Below are 24752 nucleotides of genomic sequence, written 5' to 3'. Positions count from 1 at the left end.
AACCTGTTTAAATGTGCAAATGTTGGAGTGAGGGAGGGGGAGGGGGCAGTCCAGTTTGGTTGTCAGCCTGGATGGCCCTTCGGTTTTGGTTAATGAAAAGAGAGAGAGAGAGTTAGTTTCCGGCCCTTTCAGTGACTACATGGCCCAGGACAGTTTTGTTGCTTTGTCCTTTAACTGATCGAATGAGCAACAGGGATAAGCCCGAACGGACACAGTGCATGGCCCACCGTTACTAAGGGTCTCCTTCCCCTCCTCCCCCTCAGATAGCAGGAAGCATAACATGAAGCCATGACTGTAAAAGCGGATTAAATAATAAAATGAAACCCAAGAGACATTGAGGGTAACAAGCCCAGTGTCAGATCATTCGCTCACCACATAGTTCAATCTTTTAATAAGGCAGAAAATGATGGTTAAAGGGAACGAGGCTGCTTTTACTTCTAAGTGAGTACGAAATAACCATTAATGTCAGAGGAGATGGCAATGCCAAAGTTCCTTCTGCAGCTCCGCCTTCCAGCTCAGGAGGGGAGAGGATGGAAGAATCAGGATATAAACCGGACTGTGAGGTCGGAGTTCTGACTCCAGTGGCCACACAGCTTGGAAGCTGTGTAACCCAAGGCAGGTCCCTTAACCTCTCTGAACATCATCCTCCTAAAATGAGGCTGGTAAAAACACCTATCTGGCAGGAGTTTTGTGAAGATTCCATGAGGTCTTTGTTCTAAAAATGTTTTGTAGCCAAGAATAGGCTGTGATAATGTATAGGGTTATTAGTGTCCTTAAATCATTGAATATCCTTCTTAACCTTCTGTCTACCTCCTAACGCCACGTCCCTAAGGTTTAGCTAAAGCACTCCCTCTCCCTGAGCTCTGCCTATCCCTACTATTGTAGATTAGGATAGTTTTCAATAATTAAATGAAAAAGTTGTATACGTCATATCTGAACCTTCCCACCTAAGCCTTCAGAATAGAACTATGGCCTCTGAATTCCAGATTACTAATGCCACACAGATAGGAACAAGGAATTCCCTGACACTCTGGAGGGTAGGAAGATTGGAAGTGGAGACTGAAAAGTGAGGGAAATCTCCTCCTTCCCCATCTCAACATGGAGCAGTGTGCCTTCCTAAACATTGTCTTCTCTGTAATAGAAAAGGTGACTATTTAGTGAACCTTTATCGTATGCCAAGCACTGTGCTATGTATTATTTCATGTGTTCTAAACAACATCCTGTACTATTATTGCCACCTGTAGACAGGAAGACTATAATTAGAATAAGTAGCTTGAGGGGCGCCTGGGTGGCTCAGTCCATTAAGCGTCTGACTTCGGCTCAGGTCATGATCTCACAGTTTGTGGGTTTGAGCCCCACGTCGGGCTCTGTGCTGACAGCTCAGAGCCTGGAACCTGCTTTGGATTCTGTGTCTCCCTCCTCTCTGCCCCTCCCCCACTTGTGTGCTTGTGGTTTCTCTCTCTCTCTCTCTCTCTCATTCAAAAACAAAAGCATTTAAAAACTTTAAAAAAAGGAGTAAGTAGCTTGGCCAATGTCACATGGTAGAGTCAGAATTTGAACACAAACCTGCCTAATTTTTACGTTTGTTGACTGATTACAGTAAAACCTTGGATTGCAAGTGGATTGAGTGTTCCACAAGACGAGCAAACATTTCTAATAAATTGTAACTTGATAAACCAGCGATATTTTGCAATACAAATAGCATGTGTTACTGAACATCACATGATCACAGCTGCGTCGATCATTCTTGAAATTCACTTTGGATTACAAGTGTGTTTCTACCACAAATTATGCTTGCAAACCAAGGCTTTACTGTATTCACCTCCTACATTTTAACTAACTTTGTGTGTCTGTGTTTGCCTTTCTGTTCCTTTATCCTTTCATTTTTGGATGAGTAGGGTATTGAGTATGACCGAGATGCCTAGGGCGTGGTCACCATGCTTAAGGAGCTGTTGTAATCCACTGCAAGAAAGGTGACAAACAAATCCCTATGTGACATGGAAGAATTTAAAGAGGTCCATAAGGAATTGCGCATTAGCCTTCTTACCTGGAACATGCAAATAATACTCTTCCTACTTTATACAGGAGTCTTTAGGCTACCTAACATTCGTGAAATGCCTACATCAAGCGTTTGCAAAGACCCTGACGGCTAGGAAGTGCTCAGCGTAAGGGTTCTCTAATGTTGCCAGACAGTCCCAGGCTAATAACCAGGATACAAAGCTAAAAAAGCAACTTGGTTTCAGATTTCAAGAGCCTTGAATGCCGGTCTAATGAGTTTGGACCTTCAGCCTGATGAAAACAATTGTGCCAAGGTCTGTGATCATTCCGAAAAGCAATTAGAGCTGACGGTAGTTTGCATGCCCTTTCAGAACTCATCACGAGTGAGACGGAGTTGAGGGGCATGGTTGGGCCTGGTTTACAGAGTTTTGTATTCGATATGCTGAAAGGAAAGATGATGTTTTCAAGTTTGATGCCCTGTACTTTTTCTCCCACAGTAATTAATGAATGCCAAAGGCAGCAACTGGAGTCTGTGAGCTACTCTTCTCGCTACGCTCTGGGCCTCTTTTATGAAGCTGGTACGAAGATTGATGTCCCTTGGGCCGGGCAGTACATCACCAGTAATCCCTGCATACGCTTCATCTCCATTGATAATAAGAAACGCAATATAGGTCAGTACCCCCATTATTTCCCTTAAATACAGTAACAATGGTGGGTGTAGATCATGAAAAATGCTGTTTAATTGAGTGTTGCCATTCTGAACAGAGCAAGCATTTAACTCCAAGCCACAGGGGATAAAATTTAATGTCACATTTGGCCAATAATAAAATACACAGTGAAACCAGCAAAGTTTTTCAGAAAAATCATTCACCACATGGTTCATATTACCGAGTTCATGGAAATAGCGTCCGAAGTTTGAAGATTTCAAAATGGCACAAGTGTGATTGCTTTAATATGGGTCCATCCATATGCTGACGTGTCTCTACTCATTGTGTTTTGTTTGTTTGGCTTTGTTTTTAAAATTTGGTACGTGCTGCTCTTTGCACTTCCCAGGCTGGAAGTGAAAAGTGAATTTTACTATGTTACAAAAACCCTTCACTTCCATACCATTTTATTTATCTAACTTTCATCTGGACGACTACATAAAATTACTCTGTATACAATATGAGGGCAATGATAGGTAACATATTTCCTAAGAGCTTTACTAGAATTCTAGAGCTAAAATCTCCACTCCACTTTTTTTGTTGAAGGTGGTTATTAAAATTAGGTCTGAATTGCTGGAATAAACATGATGCTCATCTTAGGGGTAAAGAAGAAAGGGCATTCTGATTTGTCAGATCAGAATGGTCCCTACGATACTGCTTTTTTGAAGAGTGAACTGTAATGATGGAAAATGACTGAATTCTTGAAGGGAATCGTCATTTCAATTTGTCATGGTGTTTTACGGCACAGGGATGGTTTCATCAAGCTGTTAGTTCGACGTCTTGTTTGATAAAATCACCAACTAACGTTGCCCGGCTTGCCAGAACTTTATAATGACCGAACTGGGCTGGAGTACGGTTTTCCTATCAGAGCACATGATCTTAGGAAAATGTTTCTTTTATAACTCAAAACTCCCTAAGGGCCAGACTGCTTATGTTAACATGATACCACATACATGTACCATCAGCAGTTCATAAAATGCCCTGTAACTGCAACGGACTGCTTTTAACTCTACAACTGCTTTGTTCTAAGAAAAGGAGAAGAGCCCTTGATCTTCTCATGGTCTCGGTCATGAGTTAGACATTATCCTTTGTGTATTGCTTCATAAGATACGATATCTGATCGGTGTATTCAGTAATACATAACAGAAAAACCAGTTTAAACTTGTTTAAACAACGTAAGGTCATTTGTTATATTATCCGCTATGGACTGAATTGGGTCACTCTGAAATTCTTGTGTTGGAGCCCAAATCCTCAGTGCGATTATATTTGAAGATGGGCTTTGAGGATGTCATTAAGGTTAAATGAGGTCACAAGGGTGGGATCCTCACCTTGTATGATTGGTGGCTTTATTAAGTGAGCAAGAGAGAGATTTCTTTCTTTGTGCCCATGCCAGGGGAAGGGCATGTGAGGATAGTGGGAAGGCGAGAAGGCGGGTTCTCTGCGAGTCAGGAGGAGAGGCTTTACCAGAAACCAAATCAACTGGCACCTTGACCTTGGACTTCTCAGCCTCTGGGGCCGAGAGAAATAAATAAATAAAAAGAAGGGAGTAGTGGACGCTAGGTTGGCAATACGTGAACACCACTGCTTTTCAAGTAGGGTCACATCTTACATGGGAGGTAACACATGATGGGAAGAATCATGGATATTCAAAATTCTCTTTGAAAATCCCTTAAAATGACGTGACATTTCAGAGAGTGACATAACTTTCAGTAAATTGAGTGTAGCCATTTTCCCAACATTTAGTAGATTTTAGTTTCTTTGGGTGAGGCCAGATGAAATAGTTGGCTTGCATTTATAGGACAGAGTGATATTTTCTACTGTGAAAGGCGCACAGGAAAGAAAAAAACAGCAGTCAGATCTCCTAACAGATTAAATCGCCATACAAATGAGAGTGGGGTGGCGAGTGAAGACACCCATGGTACACGGTGGTCGCAATTTATTAAAGAGTTACACAAATTTGAAACGGTGCATTCTAAAAGTGTTAATGCATTTTCATGTGATTGGTAGCATCACATGAAATAATCGAAATACAAAGAAAGTGTTTTTTGTTTTTGTTTTTGTTTTGTATTTGCAACCACACAGTTTTAAAGCAGGAAGCCTGGGTGGATTGCAAACCATGTTTTTGCTACAGCTCCTGATGTTGCCTCTTCAGGCGGCAAAGAAATGTCTGGCTTTCTTTGCGAGTTTTGTGGAAAATTAATCTTGGATTATGCAAGTTGTAAATTATGAGAGGCCTCCAGTAATGTCATCCCCTAACATAAAATCTAACTGCCTTGCATTTAAACTTTTTTTCCCCCTCTCTATATAGGGCCAGGGTTCTAAGCGTGTCTGGTTGCATTCACACAATATAAAGGTCCATGTAGTGACTCCACTGTATTTTACTGATATTGAAGTAGACCAGTAAGAGTTGACCCCAGACCAGCACTTTACTTGGAGTGTTGGATTGAATCTAGAATTAATTCTGTAAATGTACACACTCAACTAATGACGGGGGGAAGGTTTGTTCTGTCAGGGTGAGGCAGCCACAAAAGAAAAGGTAGCAGGATCGTGTCCACAAAATACAGTCTGATGTTAAGTGTTGGAGAGAGAGCCAGAGAAGGAAGGACTGGCGGCCCGGACCAGACAAAGGACAAGGAATAGTCATGTGTCAGATGTTAGGGATAGTCAGCACGTGCAAAAAGCCAACCCCGGAACCCAAATCTCCTTAGGCAGAGGGTCTAAATACCAAGGTGTGTGAGTTCCAACTTGAACTATAGAACCCTGTCGTACAGCTATGACCCATTATACTTGGGTTTGCGTTTCCCCAGATGTGTTCGATGGAATACCACTTCCTTGACATGCTCTTTGGAATGGGGTTCTGTCAACACATAAGTTTGCAAAATGCTACTGACTTTACTACTAATTTAAAGTCTCAGGTCATATTTTCCTATTAAAAGACATTCCTATAGAAAAGCCACCTTCTCATGTCATTTCATCTAGAACTTCCCAAATGCATTTGACCATGGGATGTTTTGTTTAAGCACCACACCTACTAATATCCCACAGAAATGGTTCCGCCGGACACCCCTGAGAAACCCTGGCTTCGGACCTGGACAGGAATCGTAGGCCCGTGAGGAGGGCAGCAAAGGCTGGCATGGGAGCCATCAATACTGATTTTTTTTTTTTTTTGGAGATGGAAGAAGCCAGAAGCTACCTTGGAACCCACCAAAAGTTGCCTCAAAAGACACTCCTATCACTCAAGAAATTCCATAGGATTTTGGAGCTCTGTGTTAGGAGCCAGGATCAAGGATCAAATATTAGAACAAAAGATGTTTTTAGTGCTCTTATCACTTGGGAAATTACAAAGATTTTAGGAGTTCTGTTGTAAAAGCCGAAGGGAGATAGATATATAGATATAGATTAGATATAGATATAGATGGTATAGACATAGATATAGATATTTTTCCTATTATTTCACACCTTCCAAGAAGATCTCAGAGGTCCTTCTCAAGATCTTATATTTGGAGTTGAGCTGGCCAGAGTAAGTTCCTAGATTCAACTCAGTTCTACCTCTTAATAGCTGTGTAAGGTTGGATAAATTAGTTAACCTATCTGTCTACAGATCATTAAGATGTGGGGGAAACAAATACCAACCCCAAAGAGTTGAGGATGAAATGGTTTAAACATTTAAAGAGCTTCATGTAGCAAATAATAAGTCAGTATCTATGGTACCTATTGTTACAACTGGTGATGCCAGTCTAGAATCTGAATATTATATTTTCCAAAGCAAAGGGCATAAATATAAAAGCCTAACTTTGGTAAATGTAACCTTCTGCTACCAAGGCCGATAGGAAGCAGGGTGGCCTTAATAAATAAAATATATTAGTTACCCTGAAAACGATTGGACACAATTTTAGCATCCTTCCCTGTTCGCCATCTGGAAGAGTGTTAATGGTAGTAAAATAGCCAATAGGAAGCAATCCGAGGAGATTAATATAATCTGCAGCTCTGGAAATGTGGTAGCCAATGACTGTAATTACATAGCTTTCAGTAACTACTCAAAGACTTCAGTTCATCCCAAAAGAAAACAAACAGATGAACAAACGTTTTCATCCCATGGAATTTATACCTGCAAGAACTTTATTGTTGGGGATTCTTGGGTAACAAACACTAATATAATGTGTATTGCCTTTAATAGCTGTTATACTAAAGATGCAGAAATGTTATTCCATAAAGATGTTTAATACATCTATTCTTTATAAAAGATAGGAACATAATATGAAATCCCATAAATAATTGAGATGAGCCAGGGGCCTTAAGTCTAGTCATCTTGGGTTTGCTTAAGGGAGTTTGTTTGGGGCGCCTGGGTGGCTCACTTGGTTGAGCATCTGACTTTGACTCAGGTCATGATCTCGCAGCTTGTGGATTTAAGCTCTGCATTGGGCTCTGTGCTGACAGCTCAGAGCCTGGAGCCTGCTTCGGATTCTGTGTCTCCCTCTATCTCTACCCCTCCCTGCTGTCGCTCTGTCTCTTTCTCTCAAAAATAAACAGTAAAAAAAAGGGGGGCGGAGTTTATGATAATTTCTGTTAGGCAGAGAGCCATATAGTTGACAACACAAAGGGGGCCGCTTTAGGATGCAAATAAATGTGGAATTGTTTCCCCTTAAACCTGTAGACAATGCAGTCCACATAGGTAGCACTTTTTAAGAACAAAAAAGCAGGAGGGAGAAGAAGGAAACGGGGCTATAGCAGGAAAAGGAAAGGAAAAGAAAAAGAACTGTAATCATGAAACGCTGTCAGCTTTCCTGTTCAGATTTTTGTTTTAAAATACCGACTCCAGAAGCAGAGCTCTCCGGTAAAAGAGCTATCACCATCTCAAAATAAGCAGCGACGGCCAGTTGCAAAATGCACGATACGATGTCTTTTGTATAATAGACGTAGTCATTTGTGACTCAATTATGTAACTGCTGCTGTCCGTATAAAGACAATTACTAAACAGCAAATACTAATTACAAATATCCATCTTATCATTACAGTGATGCCCCAGAACCGTCACATGATTGTAATATCAAAACCATGCGGCAGTCTCTCAGGAGGAAAAACAGATGTGTGGGTATACACGTGTATAGAAGTAGACGTAAAAATAAATGGCCTGTTTGTTGTCACTGAAATCAATAGGCAAAAATTATGAAATCGACTGACCTCATTCCACGTAATATTTCCCAATTCTAAAAACAAAAAGGATTTTCTTTGGAGGGTAACATTTTTGTAAGGAGAACACTTGCACACAAAGTAAAAACAAAACTGATCTCTTTCAGCCCCTGGTTTCCCTATCAGGTTATCCTTGGTGAGAAAGATTTACCTCCAAGATAGCCCGTTCCCCCACTTGCCAAGCAAAGTAACTCCTGTGAAAATCAGTGCCAGAGATGGAAAGTGGAAAAGCAGGTAAATATATAACATCAAAAGCAAACCTTAAAAATATCCTGTGGAGTGTATTACCAGGAAAGAATATTTTATGGATGTTTCTTTCAGAGAAACTGAACTCAGAAGTATATGATTTATATGTTTCCGTTTCCAATGTGTTGAGCAGTTATTTATAAATATGCCTTGAATGCCTCTGGGCCGGGCACTGTGCTAAGAACTAAGGATTCTTAGTCCCCACCCTCATGAAACAAAGTTCCGTGATGTCTAATCACGTGAGGAATTTTGAAGGAAAGAGATCTCAAGTCTCTGTTGGATGAGTGACTTGGAGTCAAGGAAGAGTCCTCATAAATGGACCCACTGATATGTACAATATAGAGAATATTAATTCACATCTGTAATAAAAAAAAACTGTGGGTTTGAAAAATCAAAACCATGGGTGCCATCCAGACACCCCAATATTATGAACTTTTAAAAGAACACTGAAGACCTTTTGTCGACACGAAGCCAAAAAGCTTCTTTCTTTAGGTGAAGAAATGAAAGATGGGGGCTATGAAACATTGAAATCCATGAATAAATTAGAAACGTTAGCATGGTCCATTATTTAACTTCCTCCCGGGGCTACTAAAAAGTTCAGTAGTTACAAATAAGTCATGAAATGTCCGAGAGGCACTGAACAAAAGGCTGAGGCTGGGGTCTGTAGCCTCCTGGCATTTCTGTAACTCCACACAATGACAAATTACAAATTTACGCAGCAGTCACACTAAGAAGTGAGTCTTAAACATTAAATATTCTAAATCCCTTTTCCTGTCAGCTTTCCACCTTCATGTCCTGCCTGCCCTGCCCCCTGAGAGTGGTATTTTCACTTGGGCTATTGGTCTCAGGTCATGGCTGTCAGGCTGAGATTTACCAAAGACCTTCATGTTGGCCAAGAATTGGTTTCGAACGCAAGAGCCAGATGTGCTGGTGACTGCGTGTGGCTTTACCCACTGTCAGTGGGGCGAGAGGCGGGAAGGAGAATCAGGTGATGGTTTATGGGGAATGGGTGTGTGGATCTGGAATTTACAGGTCATAGACAAGAGCAAGAGAAAACTGACAAAGGGTGTCATCACTGCTGCTGATTTAGAAAAGGGGGGAAATACCCTATGTCAGCTTTGTAAGGAGGTGAGGAAGGCCGGCGTGTGCAGAGGGGGAAGGCTCGGCAGAGGGGCACAGGTGGGAATTGTCACGGCCTTTCTGACCTCTCTGTCTAACAAAGGTCGTATAACTTTTTTATCTGATGAAAAAACCCTGCTGCATTAAATGTGATACCATCTGATTTTGGCTATTTGTGATTACAGTCATTTTAAGGGCTGGTTCTTTTGTCTGCCGAGCACCCAAAAGCGAGGAGATGCCGATAGGGAGTGGAAACAGGGGGAGCTAAATTGCTCTGCCTAATTGAGGAGAAAATTTCAGACATCCCGAGACCATGGGGGATGGCAGGGAGCAGAGAAGAAGAAGAAAAAGAAAAGAAGGTGGTGAAAGGCTCTGGCTTGACCTAAGGGATGACTGTGTGGATTTGTAACTTGTTTGCTGGATGATTTAATCTGTGGCCCCTCCCGTCTCCCCCTACAATCCAATATAGGTCTGGATTCAGCAACTGCTTTAAATCCATGCTGGATTTTTATTGGGGTCCTGTTGAGTCAGTCAACGTAGTCCAGGCCCTTTTTGGAATCTCTAGGACAAAATTAGATAGGAACTTTAAGGCTTCTTCAGGTTCATTTCTGGGCAGAAGCTTGGAGTATGGCAAGCCCACATCTGTTTGAGAACCTTATTTTGAGTCAAGACAGAACTTCTCATCCTTTAGACGTCAAGCCAAGCCCAACTTGCTGCTTCTATAATACCTATGAGCAGCTCAACCCATTGGGAAAACTGGGAATTAGGAAAAAGCTCTCTTCATGGGACCGAACTGTTCCAAAGGAACTTGAAGTTAAGTCCTTACTGTGGTTTGAAGGGAAGCTGTCAGCACATTGGGTGAACAGCCAAGACCCAAAATGATGTGCTCTGCTTCCCAGATAAGTGCCTGGTTTTCGTCATTCTGGAGGCATCTTCACTGAACCTCTGCAAGTTGAGAACAGTCTTGTAGAGCTGCATAGCGCTCAGGCAGCTTGTACACCTCAGGTTCTGGGAGACGGTGTAGACTGCTGGGCTGGACAAGAGCTTGATGAGTCTTCATTCTGGTCCGTTTTTTATCTAGGACATGACAACATCGATTGAAAGGGGTCCTTTGCCCAGAGCTCCCTCAGAAAAGATTTCACCATTTTCCTGCCTGTCAAGAATTCCTCCTAAGATCAGGCTAAACATCTCGTGGGCTGAAGAATTGATAGACCCTGTTTGCAGAGCTGCTGCTTTCTCCAGAATGAGAAGTTCTCACATAGCAGGATATATAACATGGTGCATCACGCACGCTGTTCATTAGCTGATTCCTCTTATCTGACCTCAGACTGAAAACAAGAGATTGACACTGACATCACGACATAACAAGAATGTGTATTTGGCGCTCAATAATTTGCTGAGCCCATCATCCTCAATGTACCTCTGAGCCACCTTTCCCCGGTCCTGAGAAGCAATACATCACTGACAGTAAGAATTAATACTTCGGGGCGCCTGGGTGGCTTAGTCGGTTAAGCGTCCGACTTTCACTTAGGTCATGATCTTGCGGTTCGTGGGTTTGAGCCCCGCGTCGGGCTCTGTGCTGACTGCCAGCTCAGAGCCTAGTGCCTGTTTCAGTCTGTGACTCCCTCTCTCTCTGACCCTCCCCTGTTCACGCTGTCTCTCTCTCTCTCTCTCCTAGAAATAAATAAAACATTAAAAAAATAAAAATAAAAAAAAGAATTAATACTTCAGCACTGGTCACCTCCTTATCAGGCAAGGAAAGGTAATGGTTAGTTAGCCAATTGGTCATCTCTAAGACAATCCAGGAGTCTGTTCCTGGTCCCTTTAAACCATGTTAAATGAATGAGCTTTCTTTATAATTGCTGAATGCAGAAGCCTTTGAAAAGCATAGGTGAGTTCTCGGCAACGAGGATGATGAGCAGCCTCTTCCGGAGGCTCCGTACCACGCCGGAATCATCAGGACTAGCTGACGAGACCGTATCACAGGTGTTGCCAGTAAGAGCAGGACATTTCATGGAGCCTTCTCCCCAAAGAGGTTCGAGTACCCTCAGTAACAATTTTACCGTGATCTCTAGGGAATATACATCTACTTTGAATGACACCCTGTAACAAAGACCTTGATTTCCAAGGTTACGCTTCAGAGGATCCCACTGTTGTCTTTGGGAAAGACAGTTCTTTTTAATACTTGGATAAAGAGCAGCTGTGCTCTGGCTGAAATATTTAACTTAGGAAATATGTGATAAGCTCTGCAAATGTGTCATTTCTCTGCCACAGTTTGGCAGTTAACTCCTTCTTTATATCCCAATGGCATTGAAATGAAATGGTATCTTGCATAGGAACCTTGCCACCAATGATGAGTTCATATTATTAACCCAACCTTCAGGAGTGATAAGGGCTTCATTGTTTAAATCATGACCTGGTTTCTATTATCATGGAGGGTCAGAAATAATTGGTGTTATCCAGCATGATACAATGGGCTTTGTAGTCACTAGACCTAGCGTGGAGTTAGAACCCAACACTTAGAATTAGGTTGAGCCATTTATATTGCTTTAGTCTTGGTAGATTAAAAATGGTTGAATACCAGGGGCACCGGGGTGACTCAGTCAGTTAAGCATCCAACTCTTGGTTTCAGCTCAGGTTATGATCTCTTGGTTGGTGGGTTCGAGCCCTGCATCAGGCTCTGCACTGAGGTGGCAGAGCCTGCTTGGGATTTTCTCTCTCTCTCTTTTCCTCTCTCTCTCTCAAAATAAGTAAATAAACCAAAAAAAACAAGATTGCATACCAGCTTTTTCGTGTGATTCAGCCTCAAAACTCTGCTAACCATGAGTGAGTTTCATACTCTCTCTAAGCTTCACTAACGTGGACTGTAAGCATAAGGCTGATAATGTCTCCCAGGAATGTCGCAGGGGGTGAGTGTGAAGGTTTTTCCGAAACTCCTAGCACCATGCCTGGCACATAGTACGAGGACAGAAAATGCTGTCTTCATCGTTGCTGTTATATAGAAATTGTTTTATGGTCTCAGTCTATCAGTTATACAAACGTCTTTGAGTTTGAGAAAGACAAGAGAAAAGGAAATTGCCAGTAGTACAAGTTTAATCAAATTATATTAGCTTTCGGGGCACCTGGGTGGCTCAGATGTTTAAGTGTCCGACTTCAACTCAGGTTCTGATCTTGCTGTTCATGAATTTGAACTCTATGTTGGGCTCTGTGCCGACAGTTTGGAGCCTGGAGCCTGTGTGCCTCCCTCTCTCTCTCTGCTTATGCTCTGCCTTCTCTCTCAAAAATAAATAGACATTATAAATTATATTATCTTTCATTAAAAATAAAAACACTTACATTATTAAGGTGAGTAAACAATATCTCTCTACCTGAATAAGGTGTTGAAAAGGGACAACATTAAGTTAGATGCGGTTCTTCTTTTTTATAGAATCTCAGGTGACTTTTTGCATGCACGTGATTCCAAAAAAATTACCACGACAGCATCTCTGAGAAGAGGGAGACACTGGAGTTAAGTTGTCAGCAAATCAAAAGGCTGAGACAAACGTGAGAGCAGGTTTCCACATCAGATGGCAGGGTCTCACCACAGGAAATCACTGCATTGTGTTTCATAAATACTTTATGCCAGTTAGTGTTTTTAACTCTGTCCAGAAACACCAGTCCATCGTTTTGCTCAGATGTGACGTTATTGTGTCAATTTCACCTAAAGAGCCCTTTGGTTTATTAGGAGTGACGTTCTTGTTATTAAGTGAGCTGAGGAGGCTTTGATGTGCCCTCTAAAGATCACATGTGGGCCCTGCTAGTTTTAATGACCATTGCCCCCACAGACTTCATCTATGCACTCATTGAGATAATGAGAAGTATCTATGTGTACCGTACAGGTCATTGGATTCCCTGCATAACATGAATGAATATTAAACATTAAAATCTGAAAAGAATATATTGAAATTCCATTAATATTTATAACCGATCCGTGGGACTAAGGGAATTCTTCAGTATAAAATATTCCAAATTTGTGTTTGTAAGAATGAAGCATCCTTGAATTTAAAATACAGTTTTCCTCACTGAAATAGATTTCTATTATCCACATACCTGGTGAAATCTTTGTTGGTGATGTTATATACCCTTACTTTATTTAAGAGAGTCAGGAAGGACATTTTAGAACCTTGAGCTCAACCAAAACAAACTCATTCTTTTTTATTAAAAATGAAGTGAAATGTCTTGTTTGTTCCAGTTTCTAGCATCTATATTTATAATAATGGTTTCTCAGTAGTAGTTGATAATATCACACAGATTATAGTCTCTGTGTTTTTGTTTTTTAATTTTTTTAACATTTATTTATTCTTGAGAAACAGAGACAGAGCATGATCAGGGGAGGAGCAGAGAGAAGGGGAGACACAGAATCTGAAGCAGGCTCCAGGCTCTGAGCTGTCAGCACAGAGCCCAGTGCGGGACTCAAACTCACAAACTGTGGGATCATGACCTAAGCTGAAGTCGGACACTTAACTCACTGAGCCACTCAGGCGCCCTGATTATAGTCCCTTCAATTTAAGAACTTTTGCCAAAACCTAATTCAATCTTTTTTTTTTTTTCTGTCAAAATAGAATAATTCCACTGGTCTTATTAGTGAAGGAGATAAGATTGTCCACAATAAACCAGTAAATTTCCTCTGTGAAAAGGGCCAGAAATATTTTGACACAATCATAAATAAAATCTTCACCATCTGCTTAGTGTCAGTTATTGTAAGTCAGCATTTCATGCTGTTAACACTAAAGCTTCCCTTTTATGCACTGCCTGAAATAGAGAAAAGCTTTAGGTCAAATCCTCCAGCCCAGAGATACCGTTCATCCACTCACAGAATCCTTTGGAACAGTTACAAACCTACAGCTGAGCCCAGTTTCACAACTATGGCGATAAAGTGATATTCTTAGAGGCAAACCAGCTTCTGGTTCAAGGGGAAACCTTGCCCAATTCGCGAAAAGGGTCCAATCATAATACCACTTAACACACAGAATTTCATATATGGAGTGATGAGGAGGAGGCCAAAATAACAGTGTATAATGGGGGTTGGCTGCTGACCACTGGTGAGTACTGGGGAAGAAGAGCCTCACAGTGGTTGTCAGCAGAGAAAAACAGGGCTTTCACACCACAGAAGAACTCCAAGAACTCGAGCCCGAGTGCCAGTTAGGACAAATCCTCTGCTCTGGGGACCTGGGTAGGGCCCAATTAAAGGACTATTGAAATTCTTCCGTTTTTCCTTTTGGCAGGGCCAACAAAAGCTGCAACGGGCTGAAAATCTCCTTGTGCCTCAGGATAAATAGATATTTTCATAAAACTTGGGAGGTCTTAGCCAGAGAAAAAACGTCTCCCAAACAGATCCTAAAATATATGCTGTCCCCCTAAACATGGCCCCCTTCTTTAAATGCGTAGAATCTATGGAATTCAGGGAACTTTTTTAAAAGTTCATTTATTTATTTTGAGAGAGAAGAGAGAGGGTGAGTGGGGGAGGGGCAGAGAGCGGAAGAGAGAATCCCAAGCAGGCTCCGTGCCACCAGCACAGAGCCCGATGTGGGGCTCGATTTTAGGAACCATGAGATCATGACCTGAGTTGAAATCAAGAGTCGGATGTTTAACCAACTGAGATACCTAGACACCCCTGGAATTCATGATAATTTTTAAAGACTTAATTTGAGGAACATAGAAGAAAGATTATTCCAGCCCTGGACAGCAAGTAGAATTCAGAATATACCCACCGGAGTCGCCTTACTTTGTTTAAACTATATATGTTAAAATCAAACTTAACATACGCAGCACTGGCTCCTGATTGCCTGTCTCCAAAATTCAGATCTTGTCCCTTTCCCTAATGTACTGCGTTTCTGAAAACGGAGCCACCAACCTCCTAGCTCCTTAGCCAAAAATCAGGAATCATCCTTGGTTTCTTCCTCTCCTTCCCCCCAATATCCAATCTGTGACCAGATCGTACTGACCTTGCTTCCAAAGTAGACGCCGAACTCACTTCTCTGCATCATCGCTGTCACAAGTTAGACACCGTCTTACTTTAACTGGCCTCTCTGTGCTGTCCCTTTTTGGTTCATCCTTTAGAGTCAGCATGATCCTCTTAAAACACACACCTGTTCACACCACTCCGTTTCCCAGGCAGAGCCCTTTGCTGCTTTCCCTTTGTACCCAGACCAAATCTCATATCCTTATCATGACCTACAAGGTCCTGAATGATCTAGAATGGGGTCACAAGCTGCTTCTGTAAAGGCGAGATGGTGACTACTTTGGACTTTGTAAGCCAGACAGTGGCTGCCACACTACACAGCTCCACTGGTGTAACAAAAGCTATAGACGTTATAGAAAGGATTGGACATGGGTATGTTCCAATAAAACTTTATTTACTAACACAAATGGCCATCCAGATAGTTGGCCCAAGGACCTTAGCTGGCCAACCCCTGATCTAGCACGTGCCGATTTCACTAGCTGCTCACTCCTTAGTTCATTTAGCCCTCCTGACACATCTCTCATTCCTGCCGCGGTGTTACCCACTGAAGGTCATGGCCATTCTGTTCTCTCTGGGCACACTGTCTGCCTCACTGTCAGTGTCCCTTCCAAAGAGACAATTCCTGATTTAACTTGGTTTAATTACCAGTAACTCTACCTTGATGTCCGTTTTCACCTTTCAGTTGTGAGATCTGTGCATGTAAAGACTGGATTTCCTTTGCCCATCTTTGTATCTCCAGCACCTGGAACAGTGCTTCACATACAGTCATTTCTTAATTAAACGTTTGCTAAATTTAGAATGAATTAATGAGATCTAATCAAAACATGAAGGAAAACAAAAGATAGTAACTTGGGCTCAGGTCTGAAATATGTGTCGCTTTAAGTCCGTTAGTTCCCAAACTATTTTATTTAAAAAGTTCTGCCCTTGAAATAAATAATAGATACAAGTCAGGGTAATTAATAGGCATGTCCCTGAATCTTAATGCTACAGAGGCACTTGTGGTTGACATGCTGTGACTTCCACAAAGTCATCTACGGGGGGGTTGGGGGGGTGGCACCATTTTCCCTGTAGCTCTGCCATCTGGAACTAGAACTCTGAAGGTCTGAAGGTCCGTATGGAGGTAAGAAAGAAATGGAGGAGGCACATGGCTTTTAACAGACTTGGACTAGACTTGACACATTTCACTTCCCCTCATAGTCCACTGACCGAATCTAGTCACGTGGCTCCAGCTTATCTGCAGAGTAGCCTCGGAATTGGCAGCGAGCTCAAGGAGTCCCTGGTAACCATGAACTTCCTGTGCCAGTGAAGAGAACAAGCAGTTCAAGTACATTTCCTAATAATAAATAAAATTGACTCCCTGTAGGTACTGTAAACCCCACATATTGCTATGCTACCCATATTTTTATATATGTTTTACCAATTTTAAAAAACTTTCCTTACATGTAAATTTACCTTGTTTATGATAAATCTCACTCGGTGGTAATTACCAGTGCCTTACTCTCATATCTCCTTCAGATACTTGTCTACACAGACTTCTAATGTTTAGTAGAGGAAAATGCTCGCTTTGCAATAATTTTCCGTTATGACCATGATTTTTTGTATATTTTATAAGTTTTAGCCATTTTAAAAAAAATCCTACGGCACATTTTGTTAGAAAAGATCATAGTCCAAAAACTGACTGTAGGGGCGCGATCTTTCCAAGGAAAGAAATCTATGTCATTTCTCTTTTCCTCCCCAAATTATTTATGTCTACATAGGTGATTCATCAGTCAAACATGCAATCAACATTTACTGCATTCCCACACCTGGACAGTGTTCTAGAGGTTTGGGTGAATGAGACAGTTCTCTTAGTGGTTACATTCAACAAGGAATATTAAAACATATTTGAACATGATGATAAGTATAATTTTAGTGTTTATTTTTTAAAAATTTTTAAATATTTAGTTTTGAAAGAGAGAGAGAGACAGAGCGTGAGTGGGGGAGAGGCAGAGAGAGAGGGAAACACAGAATCTGAAACAGGATCTAGGCTCTGAGCTGTCAGCATAGAGCCCGATGCAGAGCTCGAACCCATGAACCATGAGATCGTGACCTGAACCAAAGTCAAATGCTTAACTGCCTGAGCCGCTCAGGTTCCCCTCAACAGTGTTTAATCTGATACTCTCTTTTTCCCTTGTTTTATGTTTGCAAACTTTTTGAGGATCTGTACTTTGAAGTTGATGTAATGTTTGTGGAATTGAGATATCTGTTTCTCCATGAGACATTGTCTTTTCATCTGGCCAGTGATCCTTGTTGGGTCTTTGGCAATCCTTGCGTGACACTTACAGGAATATAAAAATGTACCTTGTTTTAAAGGGACAATAATAAACATATCTGCTCCATCACAGAAGGCAGAAACATTTCTATAATTTGAAACCTGGCTCCTGAAGTCTCTCCTCCTGACTGACACAGGTTGCTTGAAGGCACTCCTCTGGAGAGGCCCGTCTCGGGCACAAAACCAGGTCCACTTCTTGCCCATGCAGATAAAGGGAGGAACCCAGGGAATGGTGGAGGGCACTGGACTTGAACGTGAGTCGTTGGCCGGGTGGGGGACTTCCCTTGCACAGAACCTCCTGGCAACCTTTAACAGGGATTCTGTTGATCTGTAAGGATTTCTCTTTGCCGTGGAGTCTGGAAATCTTGCCTCCTTGGTTTGCCCCAACGGAGAGCTTTAAGAAAGTATTTCCTCTGAAAAGGTCAGAATTATTCAAAAGATAGTCAGAGCTGCCAATTTAGTAGTAAATGTGATTGGAAAAGTCAAGCCCCGAGGATGAGGGAGGGGGGTAGGGGAACTGTTATCTAAGGCCCTACTGATGTAGAAATACATGAGTTTTGAGCTCTGATGTATCCAATGTGTATCTGGGTTTGGGGGACACCAGGGGTCTGCTTTACAGCCTAAGTTACCCCTTCCGTCTTGCTGTCGCAGTGTATACATATATATCAGCTTATGTGTGTGCTGATTAGATCTTAAATTACAAATAAGGACATGTTTGGGGCACCTGGGTGGCTCAGTCTGTTGGGCATCCGACTTTGGCTCAGGTCATGATCTCATGGTTTGTGAGTTCGAGTCCCATGTCGGGCTCTGTGATGACAGCTCAGAGCCTGGATCCTGCTTTGGATTCTGTGTCTCCCTCTCTCTCTGCCCCTCCCCTGCTCATGCTCTGTCTTTCTCTCTCTCTCAAAAATAAACATTTAAAAAATTAATTGAAAAAATAAGAACGGGGTTTTCCTCCATTACAACTTGTTTCTATGTAAGAAGCAAAGGGAAGTTTTCTATAGCCTGAATTTAGAACAACTTGCATCAGGAGTTGGAAAATTTTTAAAACCTGAAATGAAAACCAGAACAATGTTGTTCAACCTCTGGAAACCCCATGCCCGTCATCTTTATTAAGCTGCACTAAGTGCCTGACATGTTTTATTGCATCTCATCTTTACTACAACTCTGTGAAGTAAATTGTATTATCCCTACTTTACAGACGAGGAAGCGAACGCTGAGAGAAATTAAGCAAAACCATCACTTCAGCCTGAGCTTTCTTTGTCTCTAAATCATACTGTTTTGATAAAAGTAAAAATCTCTATCCTGGAGCTCCTGAGGAAAACTCCCTACAGAGACTTCTCTAGCTCTGCCACTCACCTTCCCACACACTGAGATTCATCGATACCTGGAAATAAGACTCTTATTTTTTACATTCTTCTCCAATTTATACTTTCTGTCTTATTGAAAATAACAGTGGCTTTTAAATTTCGTTTCTGAAAGATGAGATAATAACACCAAATGCATTATCTGAGGTTTCACTTGCTCCCCTCCCCCACTTACCAGACCCTCAAGGGCACACCTCTGCCCACAGCCCTCCCAGTCCAGTCCCAGCTCTGCCAGCGCCAGCCCCCATCGAAAGTCCCAGACATGCAAGAACTTAGAAATCTAGTTTTCCTACCATTGCTCACATGACAAACGACATTCACCCTCACAATGCCCTTCATGGGAGCAAGTCAAGTTCTTAGGAATCCTGAGAGCCCTGCTGTTCTTTCGCATCGAGATCATACCTGTCAAATTGCATGTGAACAAGGGTAATGTTATTTTCAGAATAAACTTGAATCCAACTTCATATGTCTCTACAAAGCAAAATATTCTTAATTCTGGGTCCATTCACTTTGCTACTGTTAGTTACGCATGATTTTCCACAGAGCTGTGACACCTGAGGATTGTGTATCCATTTCAGTGTGTGAACCGAGTATGTGTGGCATTGCCAAGAGCTGTTCTAGGTGTCGTGGCAGAGCTGTTACTGGACCAAAAGTTCCTTAAACAATGTGGCACCTGTTCTCACCATACTGTAAACTAGCTCATTGTGTTTAAGGCTCAAAAGTGGGATGGAGGTTAAGGTCCTCAAATCTGGGGCATCCTCAGGGATTGAGAAAGCTCAGATGAAGGAAAACCTGTTCATCGCCTTGGTCTTATAGATTCCTAGCTGTTGTCTCCAGGGACCAGGAATTTCTACCATTGTGACAACAGGGAGTGACTGTCGCTCCCACTGGATGTCCACTTGATACACTCACAGAAAATCAAAGCTGGAAGGAATCTTAAAAGAATGGCCCATGAAGCATTTTTTTCATAATTAATTGGTCAAGCTTTTTAAAGACACTGCTACAATCTAACCTGTCTATACTGGAGATAGAGAGTAAAATTAAAGGCAAGGAGGAAGAGAGGAGAGAAGGAAAGGAAAGGGATATTTGTGGGAGCAAGCACACATGTGCCAGCCAGAATAATAGATGCTTCACACATTTAGACTGCAAGTGACATAAAACCCAACTCAGAGGGCTCATGCCAAAAAAAAAGGGGAATTTATTAGTACTGTTCCTGAAAAATCTAGGTGTCAAACTGCAGAATTGTAAAACTAGTAAAGCTGTCTGGATTGATTCAACCAACATCATAAAGGCTTAGCTTCTGACCATTTCTTGACCTTACCTTCTGCTGATTTAAATCCATTTATGGTAAATTACCAGGTGGTACCAAGCATGTCAGGGCCAAGTGGCCAAAAGAGAGCCCATTTTCCAAAAGCTCAGCAGTATCCCTGGAATTGAACCTCATTGGCCTGATTGGCTCAGCGTATGTGCCCATTGCTGAACCAATCATTGTGACCAGGCGGAATGGATTAACTGGTCAGTTCTGCCTGGGCTACCTTTGTCGGGGCTGAAAGTGGGGGAGGTGCAACCCCTTAAATCAAAAATTTGGGTGACAGTGCCACAGAAGAGCCAGTAGCTGCTGAGCAGGTGATGTCCGCCGCATAGACATTCACTCCTGTGATTCTCATAACTGGCCTGGAGGTGAATATTTGGCTATCTTTCACCATGCCTTCTCTCTAAGATTCTGGGCTTCTTGAATCTATTAAGTAGACCCCAGGTTGAAGACCTTCACCATTTGTGAACTGGTTTGAGCCCTTTCAGAAGACCCAAAGCCGGTCCAATAGGAAAAGAAATAGGGAAGTGAATTTGTGTAGGCAGTGTGTACTTTTTCTTCCTGGAACTAGTAGTACTCTCCATCTAGCTTCCACACCCAGCGCTGGGGTCATCCCTCACCTCAGTGTAAGTCAGCACTTTCCACTGGTCACCTGGTCTACTAGAAAGCCTTGTCGACTTTGAAGATTTGCCTCAAATTTGCCTTCTTACATCTCCTCTACTCTCAGGGCTTGGGGATGCCTCTCTAATAGGTAGTGGTCCAGCCCAGCCCCTGTTCCCACCCTTCCAGCCCCATCTCCAAGCTCCCAGCACTTACAGGTATTGTGGACATAGACAAGATGCTGTTTAGTTTTCAAGTAGCTTGGATTACTGGCAAATGTTATCATTTACTTTCTCAGCTGGCTGGAGAAGGCAGAACACACTCTTCTGTGAGCAATTTTCCATTGTTTACTGGGAGGTTATTTCCTGAATTTGTATACATTTATTTATACTGGGGCTGTGGGGAAACATCTTCTGAAATTGGAAGTATGAACTGTAGGGGGATTCTCATTTTATTTTCAGTTCATCGTGTGGGGTTTTATACACTTGTTTATATTTAACTAAATGCCTATCAGTATGGTCATCTTATATGGAATTGTTTAGAAGATGTCTGCGTGTCTTGCTAAACATAAGAAGTCCAAACATATGTAGCCTGGGACAACAAGGATTACAAACACACATGAGTATCAGTTTTAAAACTTCCCTTCTATCCTTTATTTAAATAAAGGCAAAAGCATACATCCATAGATACACCAACACCCAAAGACACTCATGGAAAATGCACACCCACAGGCCTAGAATAAACAAGTCAAAGACCAAAAGAAGGGAAGAGACTAAGAGGCGTGTTCGTTTTTCTGAAAGCTAGTAGTTCCAACTCGAGGATGGAAAAGTTTCTTAGGGTCACATATGGAACCAGAGCTATAATTGTTAAGCTGTGAGCACTCAGTGCTGTCAGATTCTAAATGTGCTGCCACTTTGTCCAGTAGGGCTGAACCCATCCTGTTTGTTCAGTAGACAGCGAGGCTCTCTCTACCTGTCCATGCCCGCAGCAGAACTGTTCCTGCATTCATTCCTGTCTTCATCCAGATCTTCAACAAATATGGACGGTTCACTGTGCCGGATCCTGAGGGAGGAATGAGAGACGTAAAACAAGGCAGGATCCATAAGTTCAGGTAGCTTTCAGTCTAGAGGGAAAATGGACAAGCAAATAGACCATTGAAATACAAAGTGATAAATACAGTGATTCCAGGACATGCTTTCCTCCTGTGATGCTTCATCTTCTGAAATTTAGGTTTCCCGTCAGTGAGGTGCAAGGCAAGAGCGAAGGCACAAAGAAACCTCAGTAACTATAGCCCTCGGAAATGGAGCGAGTCAGCCTCCATAGGTAGGACTTCCAAATTGCACACTGACCTCTGAATTTAGCACTTTACATGGACTTCATCTACCCAGTGGTCCTGAGGTTGGCACCATGTTTACCAGGAGGGGAAGACAAAGGCAGGAAAAGAATGTACAAGTTGAGTTTATATGCAGAAATACCCCATCCACATGTAACTGACTGAAAACTGAAAATAAATAAGATATACATTAACCTAGTTGATTAGCAAAACTTAGTGTTGATAACAGTATGGAGAAGCAAGACCTCTTCTATACTATTGAGGGAGAGTATACTTTTGGGCGACCCTTTAGCTATATCTGAGATCATTCTAAATGTGCTTACTCTTTGACTCAGCAATCTTGTCGCTAGGAATTTATTCTAGTAGTCTCATATAAGTGCAACAAAGATACACAAATAAATGTGTTCATTACGACCTTCATTGCTTATTACAGAAACTGGTAAAAAGGAAGAGAAATATCTGGCTAAGGAAGACCAATAATAAACCGTGGTTAATAACATACTAATAAATTAAGTAGGTCCAAATGAACTGATACAAAGCTATTCAAGATATGTTAAATGAACAAAAGCAAGTTCAGGAGCAATAGGTATAATAAGTGTATTTCCTTTTAAAGAGGGGAATAGAGGGGTGCCTGAGGTGGCTCAGTTGGTTAAGTGTCCAACTCTTGGTTTCAGCTCAGGCCCTGATCTCACAGTTTCATGGGTTCGTGCCCCACATTGGGCTCTGGGTTAGCAGCACAGAGCCTGCTTGGGATTCTCTGTGTCCCTCTCTCTCTGCCCCTCCCCAATTCGTGCTGTCTCTGATTCTCTCAAAATAAGTAAATCAACTCAAAAAATTGAAAAAAAAAGATAAATAGGAGGATAGATACACAGTCTTGTGTGTAGAAAATTCTAGAAAGATACACAGAAACTATTGGCAGTCATTACCCTGGGGAGTGGGGCTGCCAGGCTGAGATAGAAGCAATGCTTTTATTTATTTTTCACTTTATACCCTTCCACAGTGTATGAGGGACCTTTTTGTTTGTTACAATTTTTTTAATTTAAGTAAAACTAGTTTTAAACCACCAAAAATAATTTTCTACTATGTTTCCTTTAAAGGATCATATTGTACATAATCATATTAGGGACTCTAAGAAGTCTTAATTTAGTTTTGTTTGAAACAGGCATTTCAAAAATCTATTTGTCCAAAAAATTTCACTGTTGTTGCTTTGCCTAATAACTGTTAATATGTTACATGAGTCCTAAGGAATCATAGGGACATTATGACCACCCTGACATCCATCATACAGCCAGACAGTGGGATACAGAGTTTCTGACTCAAGATCCAAAGTTCAGTTGAGGGGCACCTGGGTGGCTTAGTCGATAAATCATCTGACTCTTGATTTTGGCTCAGGTCATGATCTCACGATTTGTGAGTTCAAGCCCCGCATTGGGTTTTGTGCTAAGCAGCTAGGAGCCTGCCTAGCATTCTCTCTTTCCCTCCATCTCTGCCCCTCCCCCACTTGTGCATTTTCTTTCTCTCTTTCACTCTCTCTCTCAAAATAAATCAATAAACTTTTAAAAAATACTTCAAAGTTCAGTTGATGTCCTTCAACCGCTTACTGTGCAATCAGAATGGAGCAGGGGCATTCTGATTCATTCATACTAAGTAAAACTTATCTTGTTCCTTAGGTGGGGAAATAGCATTCCAGAAGTTTCTGTAAATCTCAGAGAATAGACTACAGTTTCCTAGGAAGAGTGAGGTACTACCTTCTACAGGAATGGGGACAAGAAATGCACTACTATACTTGAGTTCCCAAATACATGTCTCCCAAATGAGGCTGTGCATTCAGACCTGTTCACTGGTTTTCATTGGAGATTTAAAACAATTACTATTATCAATTAATACAGACCCCTTCTCCAGGGTGGGTAATAAAACAACTATTTTCTCCTCAAAGATGACAGGATAACAATGAAATAAGTAGAGGGAGGACTTTGGGTAAAACCATCTTTTCTCCATGCCTGGCCTCCTGTTATTTCAGCCATCTCTACTTCCAGAATCTTCCTCTTCAGTTAAAACCATGAAACTGTATCAGTCGAATATCAATACTCACTGCCAAATCACTGGTGCAGTTGAAGTCAGAGGCAGTGAAGTCGCCTACCAGTGGACTCCTGAGTAGGAGGTGAGGAAATTGCCGGGGATGCCGGTGGGGCCTCTCAGAAGAATCTGGGCCTTTCTCACCTACACATGAGAACAGGTTTTATTGTTATAAAACTTAGCAAATAAAATCTGCAGGTGGTTCCCTTGAAGAGTGCCTCTTCAAGAGCCTCCTTGGTGATTCTGGGCCGGCAGTGGGTGCACAGAGGGGCAGACACGCTGCCAAGGAGGCAGATGGCCATGCGGTGGGCACTCTGTGCTTCTGGCATTGGCTCTGCCAGGAAGGTGAAGAGAGGGAGAAAGGCCTCAGGAGGGCACATCTGTCTGCCTCCCTCCCTCCCTCCCTCCTTCCTTCCTTCCTTCCTTCCTTCCTTCCTTCCTTCCTTTCCTCCCTCCCTCCTCCCTCCCTCCCTCCCTCCCTCCTTCCTTCCTTCC

The 24752-nt window shown here is 42.0% G+C and overlaps 1 protein-coding gene across 1 annotated transcript in view; it reads left to right on the top strand.

Moving 5' to 3' along the window:
* The first annotated feature begins 530 nt into the window (after positions 1-530).
* RNLS (renalase, FAD dependent amine oxidase) overlaps positions 531-24752 on the top strand; it is a 56739-nt gene continuing 32517 nt past the window's right edge. Inside the window, exons 1-2 of the mRNA XM_039238528.1 lie at positions 531-615; positions 2496-2669. Of these exons, the coding sequence (XP_039094459.1) occupies positions 531-615; positions 2496-2669 (259 nt within the window). The remainder of the gene's footprint in view (positions 616-2495; positions 2670-24752) is intronic.

This window comes from Hyaena hyaena, unplaced genomic scaffold (genome assembly GCF_003009895.1).
Source record: "Hyaena hyaena isolate Hyena2069 unplaced genomic scaffold, ASM300989v1 scaffold_141, whole genome shotgun sequence".
NCBI classification, from domain to species: Eukaryota; Metazoa; Chordata; class Mammalia; order Carnivora; family Hyaenidae; genus Hyaena; species Hyaena hyaena.
Note: the sequence above shows the minus strand (reverse complement) of the source record. Positions and strands in the feature narration are given on the sequence as shown.